The 12357-nt window shown below is 23.1% G+C and overlaps 1 protein-coding gene across 1 annotated transcript in view; it reads right to left on the reverse strand.

Annotated features, from left to right (window-relative positions):
• LOC100201609 (T-complex protein 1 subunit theta) overlaps positions 1-12357 on the reverse strand; it is a 40719-nt gene that overhangs the window by 14043 nt on the left and 14319 nt on the right. Inside the window, exons 4-7 of the mRNA XM_065793981.1 lie at positions 10756-10825; positions 4312-4394; positions 4191-4236; positions 604-665 (exon numbers count right to left, since the gene is read on the reverse strand). Coding sequence (XP_065650053.1) covers positions 604-665; positions 4191-4236; positions 4312-4394; positions 10756-10825 — 261 coding nt within the window. The remainder of the gene's footprint in view (positions 1-603; positions 666-4190; positions 4237-4311; positions 4395-10755; positions 10826-12357) is intronic.

A 12357-nucleotide genomic window follows, 5' to 3' on the forward strand; every position in this document is an offset into this window, starting at 1 on the left:
AGAAAAAATTTTAAAAAAGTTAGCAAAGTTATCTCTTACTATTATTTGGAGATTTTACATCAAAAATCTCAAAAAAACAACAACAATTAGTCAGAGAAAAGTTAGTTGGTTAGGTCATCCTATATTGGGCAAAATAGGGTGTTGTTTGTATTGTTATTTTATTAAAGTTATGCAATAAGTTTTGCAAAAACTTCTAGTTTTTGCAAAACTTATTGCATAACTTTAATAAAATAACAATACATATAAATACAATAGTTAAGTCTAACCTTTAAAATTTAAATATCTTAAATGTCTAGGTTAAGTTTTTTTTCCTGTTACAATATGGCATTTTTTATTTAAAGAGTTAGCGATAATAGTTTTTTATCTTTCTACAATTATATATGAATATTTATTTAAACATATAATATATAAATAGTATTTATATAAATAAAATTATCTCACTTTTAACTATACCTGTGTTGATTTAGATAACATGCTTATATAAAAATAAATGATTCACAACATGCTTACAAAAAAAAAAGTTTAAAAATTAGCAATAGTTTTAACTAACTTTTTAATTATTTATTAAATCAATATTTCAATATTAAAACCATAAAATCTCACCATGATTTTTTGAACACGAACATTATCTACATTAAAATGACCACTTTGGGGGTAAACCATTACTAAAAAAAAAATTAAAAAACACAGTATAATAAAAAATGCTAAATCAAATTATATTTAAAAAAAATCAAATTTTTGTAACTTTTTTAAATATAAAATAGTTTTTATGCAATAAATAATTTAATATCAAAAAGGGAATATGGAGCAATTGGTTGTGTCTTTATATGTTATTTGTGTAATGCTGTCTCTTTCTCCTGTAAATACTACAATTCTTGCTGCTTGAATGAATTATATTACCTTGAATGATTTACCAAAATTAAATTTCGTGTGATTCATGTAAATACTACAATTCTTGCTGCTTGAATGAATTATATTACCTTGAATGATTTACCAAAATTAAATTTCGTGTGATTCATTGTTTAGAAAAGCATATTTTTACTGTAACAATTTCAAGATAACATAGATAACATTCCATGCCAAAAGAACTTTGATCATCTGGGGTTTTTTTGTGTGCAAACATCATTGCTTTAAAAATCATATTTTCCTCATTATTAATTTAAAGTTTTTCAAATCTCCTGTTGACGTTTTCTTGTTTTTAAGATATTTTCAAAAAGTGTAACAGCAGTTGTCAGCAGCATTGTTGCAAGTGAATTTATTTTTACTTTTTTTAACTTTAAAAACTCATCAAAATACAAATATTTATTTTAACCTTTAAAGATAAAAGATCTTTTTTCTTTGTCAGAAAAACTGGCTGGATATAAATCAGTTTTAAAAATTAAAATGAGAAAAGTATATTTAAAAAAGTGGCAGCTTAAATCTGCAGGATATGTTTTTATCTGATCATATGCACACATTCATGATTCAAAATGCCATTATAACATTTGAAAAAATGATAAATTTTCATTTTGAATTAAAAAGAAAATGTGATTTTAAAATACATTTTGAATTAAAAAAACTATTCCCTCTAAATTAATGTATACACCAATTTATGCTGAGAGTATAATATAAAACAATTGTTACTCTTGTTTTGAAAATTATCATGTAAAACTGAACTCTGCTTAAGTATAAAGATTCTTTACTTATTTTACTGAGAAATTATTTAGTATTCAAATTTTGTATGCTGTTTCTTTCATATTTTATTCTTAAAATAATAAGCTTTGCATTTTTTGACAGTTGATATTTTAGTATTGAGTTGAAATTTTGACAATTTATGACAGAATTTTTTTTTAGCCAAATAATAGTATTTTTAGATCTTGTCGAGATTTTGTTGTAAATCTTTCTGATTTTTTCTTATATAGCAGAAAATAACATATTCAATTATATTTCTTAATTTTCAAACTTATTTTGTTTTTATCCATTATAAAACCTGCAATATTTTTTAATTGAAATTTGGGGAGTTTTATTTAGTATTGAAAGAGTTATATAAAAAAAAAACGAACTAAACCTATATCTATACCTTATGTATTATGCTATAAATTACCAATATCTATATGATATATTAACAATTTAAAAAAATTGAATTACATTTGATAGGCAATTTGATTTACAACTGATCTTTTAAATTTTGTTAAGCGATTGCTTATTGTTATTTAGTTTAATCAATTATTGAATCAATTATTATTATCTATTATATATCTTATAATCAATTATTGAATCAATTATTATTATCTATTATATATCTTATAATCAATTATTGAATCAATTATTATTATCTATTATATATCTTATAATCAATTATTGAATCAATTATTATTATCTATTATATATCTTATAATCAATTATTGAATCAATTATTATTATCTATTATATATCTTATAATCAATTATTGAATCAATTATTATTATCTATTATATATCTTATAATCAATTATTGAATCAATTATTATTATCTATTATATATCTTATAATCAATTATTGAATCAATTATTATTATCTATTATATATCTTATAATCAATTATTGAATCAATTATTATTATCTATTATATATCTTATAATCAATTATTGAATCAATTATTATTATCTATTATATATCTTATAATCAATTATTGAATCAATTATTATTATAATAATCAAATATTAAAATATTATAAGTAAAATCAATTATTAAAAATCAATTGAGTTTACTAGTTTTATTGTGTTTCAATTAATTGAATTTACTAGTTTTAATAACTAAAAATTAAGTGAACAATCAAAGTATCATTAATGTTAAATTCTGTAAAATTAAAATTTAAAATAAAAAAACTATGAACTAACTATAAAAAAAATTGTGAGGAATTATTAAGTGCAAACTTGCTTAAGTGCTAACTGGCATAAGTGCAAAGCAGTAGCAAAAACTGTCATAAGTGCACCAAAAGAATTAGCAAACAAATAGTGCAAAGTAGTTGCAAAAACTTGCGCAAATGCGAACTGGCATAAATTCACTAAAAGAATTTGCAAAGATTGGCATAAGTGCAAACTGCTATAAGTGCAATATGTCACAATATGTGTTAATTCGCACTTATCCCAGTTCACACCTATGCAAGTTTTTGTAAATGCTTCGCACTTATGCCACTTCACACCTTATGCCAACACTTATGCCACTTCGCACTTGAGCCACTTCACACCAACTCCAGTTTTTACAACTGCTTTGCACTTAGGTTAGTTAACACTTTTGAAATTCGCATTATTCAGCCTCATGAAAAAATCAAAACTTCTTTGTTAAAAAAGAAAATACAATTATCAAATAATTAGATTAATATAAAAACCCTTTACGAAGTTAATTATTATTTTTTCTAAGCTTCTTACACCTTAACTAATGCAATTCGAAAAGATTTAATGAAGTTTCAATTTAATTTTTTAATACATACATTGACACATTTTCAAATAAAGTAGCATTTTAAATTAAAATACCTTTGTAATATAAAGTTTATTAATATAAAGGTTTTAATTCTTTTTTATTAAAATTAATTTTAACTTTAAATTATACATTAAGAATTTAAAATAGAAAATGGTTTTGATTGGTGGAACAAACACAATTCATTTGAAAAGCATATAAATATAGTCTGAAAAAAGTACAACTAAAAATTCAGAATAAGTTACCTTAAACTATCTTTGGTTTCAAACATCATTTTATTTTTTAATATAAAGGGATTTTTTTTAATTGAATTAGTTTTTTATTTTTTTAAATAAATTTTTACTGAATTTGTTTTTTAAACGACTTTTTAAAAGAAAATTCACATTTATTTCCAAGAACCCAGTGTAGCCACATCAAGAAGGCGACTAATTTTTTAAAATAGATTTTATTGTCAACTCTTTCTCTTTATCAAAAACCTTGTTAAACAAGGCCACTGCACAGAGAAACAGGTTGAGTGAGGTGCTTTCAAAATAATATGGTGGATTTGAACCTCAAAATTGTGAGCCAGGTGCTCTACCTCTGCAATTATATTTTAAATATCGTGCTTACAGTTGTTGAAACATACTTTAAGCCTTCCTTTATAAATAAAGAATCAAGAAATAAAATATAAAAATTAAAAGAAATTGAAAAAATAAGAAAAATTCGCAATAGCAGTTTTGACTCCCTACTAATGTTATTTAGTCAAAGTACTTACAGCAAGCTCTGGCAATCAGATCTGATAAGAAACTGTCATTTCCATACTGAAATTATAAAGTATAAATTATAATTTACAATATTGAAAAATTATATACATAAAAGAAATTTAAAAATTACACCTGTTTACTTGACAAAACTGGTTTTATAGCGCTTGCTACTTCTTTTACATCTCTTAGGTTAGTTACAGTATAACTAACTAAGTCTAGTAAGAAAAAAAAAAATAGTAAAATAATTTTTTGAATTTTAAAATTTTTTTAGTCTGAAATTAATTCAGCAGTTTAAAACATAAAGAGCAAATTAATAATATTGACAATTGTTAATATTATTATTTTTTTGCTTTATATGATACTTTATATATTTAGATATTGATAATATTGACAGTGTTCTGCAATAGTATGTGTGGTATATATACACACCTATACTATTTGATGCACTTATTTGATGAAAAGTAACTGGGCTCCTTAGATTCTAAAAAAGTGGTTGCTAAGTTTTTTTTTAATTAATTGAACCTGAATTAAATTTGACAAAAATATAACTTAAAATAATTTTTTTTTCTATTTCAATTGACCTCCTCAAGGCTACGAAGGCCACTACAGTTGAGGAGGGCTACTTTAAATGTGCCCACCGCAGTTTTGACCAGGAACAAAATGCGATCGCACGCTATTATTTAAAATTAAAATTTTCTTTGTTTTGCATTTTTATTATTTAAAATTAAAATTTTCCTTGTTTCTTAATAAATATTACAAAGACACAAAGTCTTTGTAATATTTAGTAAGAAACAATGTGGCCATTACTCTTTTTAATATTTAGCAAGAAAAAATATATTTTTTCCAAAAATATGTTCAAAACTTTACAAAAACAAGTAATAAACATAACCTTTTTATTAGATAAATTTATGAACAAATATATAACGGCTATATGCACATATAGAAGAAATATAATATAATGGCTTACTTAACTTTATTTTAAACATTTCAGGTTTCTAAATAACAAATAACTATAATATAATTAACTATAACTTTTTGTGTGCAAGAATTACTGATATCAATCTTTTGTTTTAATGTAGTTAGTGATGTAGTTAAAATTTTTGTAAAGAATTATATACTAAAAAGTCAAACAATTTTACAGTAATAAAAATAAAAACTATCTTTCAAAATAAGAAATGACTAAAACTTAAATTAACTTACAATACAATCATCCAGCTGTTCAATGAAAGTTTGCTTTTCTTTTACTTTCCCTTACATGCAATATATCCATGGAATCAGATTTAATCAAGAAATCCATGGAATAAGATTTTTCGGCATGAATGCTAAAACTTTCATGGCTATAAACAGTGCACAGACTATCCAAATAATTTCTTGCATATTCTCAAAAAAAAGCTCTTTGTCAACACTAAAATCTGGCTCAACTACTTAACATCACTACTCAAATATCACTACTTAACATATCTCACTATGAGATAAAGTGAAAACTAGGATAAAAGCTTGACTTAATAATTTAAAATATTTGTTCCCAATGAAATAATGCATTAAAAACTTATCAAGGCGCATTTAAAGGCAATTGAATTAACTGAACTCTTCCTCATTTACTTTTACAACAGATTTTGTAAAAAATTTTAAATAATCTTAATAACAGAATCAGCTGTTAGGGTGGATATTAACTTGGATCTATACAACTCATCAACCAGCTGGCCAAAATGAGCAAATCAATAATTTTACTTTTGTTAACAATATTATTTGGGGATAGACATGCTGCATTTCACACTACATGACTTAAATTTGAGTCTTTTGCTTTGCTAAGGCTTTTCCAGTATTAAAGGACATTAATTTTATTTTAAGAAGCAGTTTTTTATTATCGGATCCCATCATGCTCAAGTGTACTAAGGCAGGAAACCATTTGCGCTACTCGTAACAGTTTTTTTTAGCGAAACTGTAGTTATGTTTTTATTTGGTTAAAAAGTAAAAAAAAAAGCAGCATTTTGGTACTGTTGGAAAAAGTTTTTGATGCACTTTTTGATAAAATTAAAAAATATATGTTAAAAGAAAAACATAGATCATAGGTCATTTTTTAAAAATCCGGAAAATTGTTTTGGTAAAATATCTAGAAAAAATCTCTTAATTTTGAGTTGTTTATCTCTTAATTATGAGTTCTGAGTTGTTTCAATATTTTTTTTCAAACTTTTTTTTTAACTTTTGTATGAGTGATGAGTAAAAAAGCTTAAAAAACAAATATATTACAAAAATATACACCTAAACTTGTATGTATGGAAAATGTTTTGGATATCCAGAAAAACTAGATGTTGAGAAAAATATACAGAATTCCAGAAATATCAGAAAATAATAATCCATGAAGCAAACTACAAGATGGAGTTGGTCTTAAAATAAAAATATTTACTACAAAACATGTTTGCGCACTAAGACTAGAGCTCATTTTCACCTAACTTTAACTTTAGAATATCCATTGAGCTTTGAGACATATAACCACATTGTGACAGAGTCTTTTAAGTTAGCATGCAACTTACAAATTAAAAAAAACATTTTTTTCTGTTTTACAATAAAAAAAACTTTGTTTTTTTTACTACAAAAAAAAAAGTGATAAAGTTTGTCACACATTTTATGTGCACATAATACAATCATATTTAACAAAAAGTATGTTTTCTAAACAAATTATGGTTTAATTGCAACAATGTTAAATGTATTGAAAATGACTCTCGTTTGTATTATATTTACTTGATATTCTCAGCTGTAGTTTTCGATAAATTTATTATCATACCATTCGCTATTCGTAACAGAACTGTTTTAAATATTGTGGGAAATGATTCAAATTTCAAAACAAAATGCTTTTTTTACAAAAACATTCAGCATTATTTTTGAAATCTATATGTTATTTTTCTTACGTACGATTATTTATATGAATGTTATTAGATTTATAATATATATAATCTCAAATATAATTTTATGTTATGTTATATATAATAGTATGTATTATGTTATATTTATGTATCTTTATATAAATATTTGTTAAATTCAAACCAAACATAAACATTCAGTTAATTTCAGATAACTTAAACCTCAAAAGGACCAAATAAAAAGGTTTGACTTAATGAATGTTTGACTAAAATTCAAAGTTAGACTTAACAGGGAATTCTTGTTAAGTCTAACTTTGGTTGATTTAAGATACGAGTTCAAGTTAAGGCCATTTTTCTTTATTCAATGCTCAAGTATATGCATTACCTTTACAGCATTATACTAATGTTTCAATGAATGAAGTTACGGATTGTATTTACGCAGTCAGACTAAAAATAACATTCAAAAAAGTTTAGCAACATAATGACTTCCATATTATTTGGCAATTAAATAGCGTCTAAAAGGTCTTTTATTTAGAATTCATAAAACTATAAAATAATTTTTTTTTAACAGTTTTACCATGATTTATCTTGTAACAGTTTAATTACACCATTATTTTACGTTTGATAATGATCTATTTTATTCAGATCTCAATATAACCAAAAAATAGAAAATATAAAGAAAGTATTAGGCTACAGTATTTAAGTTTTACATAGAATGACTTCCTTTTTTAATAATGACAAAATCTTTAACTCACATACAAAAAGTTCGAGTTATCCAAAGAAATTTGCTCGACTTAACAAAGTTCGAGTTATCCTAGGTTCAACTTAACCAGAGAATTTTAATAGTAATCGATTAGACAATTTCAAGGAACAAACAGTTTGAGATTGAGTTAACTACTATATATTCTGATATTTTTGTTGTGATGCTACCACAGGTCTTGTTTTAAACCGCATACTGGCGAGCCATTTAAGTACACACTTAGCCATTTAACATAAATCAATTTTTTAATATTTAAATAAGTTCAAAGAAATTATTTAGGCTGTAAAAAGCTTATAAAAGGCTGATAAAAGAATTATTTAACGTAATAAAAACTACTTATAAGATTTAAATGACGATTACGTAAAAAAATTTGCATAACAATTACATTTGATATTAGCGCTATTTACAAATGTAATAACTTGAGAAAAAACAAAGAAAATTTTATTTTTTATTAACCTAACTTTTTCATCAAAAATGTCAAGTAAATGTAACAAAAAAATGTTATCAGCGCATAAAAAAAGAAAATCTTATTTATCATCGTCATCAAGAGCAAGAATATTTATTTGGACAAAAAAGAAAATCTTATTTATCATCATCATCAAGAGCAAGAATATTTATTAAGACAATTTCTCATAACAAACAACAACAAAAATATTTAAAAAAAAATTACTAGCTAAAAAATAATACACATTAAATTTTATTTTATTTTAGCTACACTTTTAATACTTTAAATTTCATTTGCTTTGTTATAAATATTTTATTACAAAATGTTTTTCATTTTATCAAAAAAATGAAAAAACATTATTACAAACTTTAAACAACATCTGATAAAGTGTCTATTTTTTTTATAATTAAAAAAAAAACAACCTCTTTTATGGATATAACTCTATTGTTAATTTTATTACTTGAATTTACGCTTGAAAAATATAGCTCCTGCAATGTCTTTGTTTATATTTATGAGTTTTATTTTGTGAAAAATAATAGTTTAGAAAAATAATATTTTATAATATTTACATCAGCTTTAATAAAAATAACAGATTATGAGATATCAAAAAAGTAAAAACAGAAATTTCCTTATAATTAAGAAAGAACTTTGATTAAAAAAATTATTTAAATTTAAAAAAATTAGTTGTTTTTTTTCCTATGCTTTTCTTCCTCCTTTTCTATTTTTTACAAAAAATTAAATTCCTTGCAAGAGTTGAATTGAGCGATCACGATTTGCAATATCTGGAAAAATATCTGGTCATCAAAATTTTAATTTATGCAAAACCGTGTACTTTGTTTTTATGAAAACAAAGTACACGGTTTTGCATAAATTAAACCAATTTAAGCTAATTTGTTTTTATAAAACAAATTAGCTTAAATTTGTAAGCAAAAAAGTTATGAAAACAAGGAAAAAAAAATTACGACTAGAAAAATAATAACCCTTTAGTCACTAACTGCATTATAAAAGTAATAATAGTGTTATTACTTTTATAAAGCACTTCCAAATTCCAAATTTTAATTGAAGTAGAAAAATCATTAAAAAAAAATAGTGGATAGTCAAATAATACTAAAAACTTCAGGAACTTAAACAAATACACACTTATAAAAAATGTTTAGCATTTCTAAAATGTTACTAATGGTCCATAAAAATGCGAGTTAATCAACCAATATAAAATTTTTAACTGGTTGATTTTAAAAAATATGCGCTTTTTTACAGCCGTTAGTAACGTTTTTTGAAATTATAAACTTTACAAAAAGTTTACCATTTCTCATTTTACATTTTCTTTCAAGTTCTTAATAGTTCCCAAAAATAATTAAATAATTAAATAATTCCTTAGAAGTTCACAAAGTTTTTAATATTCGTTGAATTCACTCTAATTTTTCTAAATGCTATTTTTTCTAAATTCTACTTCAAATAAAATTCAGAACTACTTTTGTTTTTTGATTAAGGAATGAATTATAATGAATTATAAGTACGTTATTAAAGTAATAACACTATTATAGTGTTATTATTTTTATAATGCATTTAATACTACAGTGTTATTACTTTTGTAGTCGTAAGTTTATTGTTTTGTTTTTTAAAAGTTTCGTTAACAAATTTATTTTAACAAAATTAACGATCCTTATCTCTTGTAACTTGTATTATTGTTCTTGCGACCTATTATAGGGAAGAATGGAATGCCATGTTTGAACTCAGCTTTTCTAATTAAAAAATATTTTTATATGAATTAACGCAGTTTCTATATCTTCTTTCTTGTACAACTTTTTACTTGTTGACATCTTGTTGAAAATCAATAATAAATATTTAGTCATTTTTGTACTTCATATAGAAAGAAGCCAGAACTAACAAATGAGAAAATCTAATCATTTACATAAGTAACTAATTTAAAACTTCATATTTGTGAAGTATTTGATATAGGAACTTAAAGTATATATGTAAATGATTGGTTTTACCAGAAAAATTCAATATAAATTTATTGACTTTTTTTGTCTGATTTTAAACTATAAAATGAAAAAACATTATGGAATCAGTACTTTAATCAATTTTAATTTTAATTTAATCAAAAATTTATTTAATACTAAATAAAATATATATATATATATATATATATATATATATATATATATATATAAATGATATATATATATATAAAATTAAAAAAAAAAATATATATTATTTAATTAAAAAAATTTTAGTTCATAAATTTAATAAACAAAATTAAATTTTCTACAAGATAGGGAAAAAAATATTTTAAACAAATTTAGGTTCCTATGTTATTACAATAGCAAATAAAAGAAAAAAGCAAATATTTATAACTGTTTTAAACTTTTATAAAAATTAAAAGATTGAAAAACTTGGATTGTATTTTTAAATATTTAAATCAGTGGTCAAAAAAATAGTGTAACCTGTTTGACCTGCTTTTATTTCTAATTGGTTAAACAACTTTAGCTTAAAACAAATAAATTTACCGGGTAAAATTTCTAAAGCTTTTTTACATGCCATTTCATATCCTTCAATTACTTCAGCAGGAGACATGCCCTAAAAATTATTACAATGCCTATATATAATAACAGCCATATTTCAAATGCCAAAATACCTTTATATATAAACTATATATATATAAAGGCTTCTTAGGAGATATTTTTAGAACATTTACATGTTTTAAAAATGTGCTGAAAAAAAAAGACTAAACAAAAGAGATAAATAAAAATGAACAAACCATAAACTATAAAAATAAACAAAATCTTAACAAATAATAAAACAAACAAGAGATAAACCAGGAAAAATAAAAGCATAAAATTGATTTATTTTTTTAACTTTAAACACCTCATAAATAGTTCAAACCTTATATTTTTCAATTTAAAAATGTCTTAATTAGTACTTTGAAGCTAATAAATTGGATTGGGTGGCAATATGAAGCGCGACTGCATGCTTTTCCTCATAAGGTTTTATATATACATGTGTGTGTGTGTGTGTGTGTGTGTGTGTGTGTGTGTGTGTGTGTGTGTGTGTGTGTGTGTGTGTGTATATATATATATATATATATATATATATATATATATATATATTTATATATATATATATATATTACAGTTACATTACAGTTTTCTCCACAAAAAAAATGTTTATTCATTCTATAAAGACTTTACTCATATTATAATTACTCCTTTGAGCATATTCTATTGAAATTAAAACTATTGCACTTCCCCATAGTGATGTACAAAAAAAAGTGTTACCTTTCACATTTTTTCTTTTGTTGATTTTACTCAGTTGTGTCACCTTAACGTAAATATCATTGTGAAAAGTCAGCAGCTGTGAAGGAAGCCCCAACAGATCTTAGTGAAATGAATGTTTATAAGTTAATAAGACGTACGCCTTACATAATATAGTAAAAAAAGAAGTTTTGTGTTTTGCCTTGAGAAAAAAATTAGAATTTTAGTGAAAGAATCTGTATTTTTTAGTCGCACATGCGTGCTAAATGTTTTGAAACACACACTGCGTGCTAAATGTTTTGAAAATAATTAAATATAGTCAACTAACTCCTAAATTATCATTTTTAATCATAATAATAATATATACTTATTAAAACACTAAAAAACGATCAAAAATACAAACTGTCACCATATGGCATTTGTATGCAAATTTTATGCTTTTGTACTATTAAGCATAATACTAATAAGCATATGCTTTTTTCATATCTCCCCAAAAAAATTTAGTCTTAAGCAAAATTTATTTTTTAAATTATTTAAATAGATACCTAAAGCTAGGTAAAGTTTCATTTATAATGCGCAAGCAAAAAGCCATTAAAATTGAAACATTAAGGTAACAACAAATAGTTACCTCAACACAACTGTCACCTTATTGTGCGTTTTTTTAGCACATTTTGTTGCCATTGAGTATACCCATATATATATATATATATATATATATATATATATATATATATATATATATATATATATATATATATATATATATATATATATATATATATATATATATATATATATATATATATATATATAATAATAATAATAATAATAATAATAAACTTACGACTACAAAAGTAA

This window comes from Hydra vulgaris, chromosome 03 (genome assembly GCF_038396675.1).
Source record: "Hydra vulgaris chromosome 03, alternate assembly HydraT2T_AEP".
NCBI lineage: Eukaryota > Metazoa > Cnidaria > Hydrozoa > Anthoathecata > Hydridae > Hydra > Hydra vulgaris.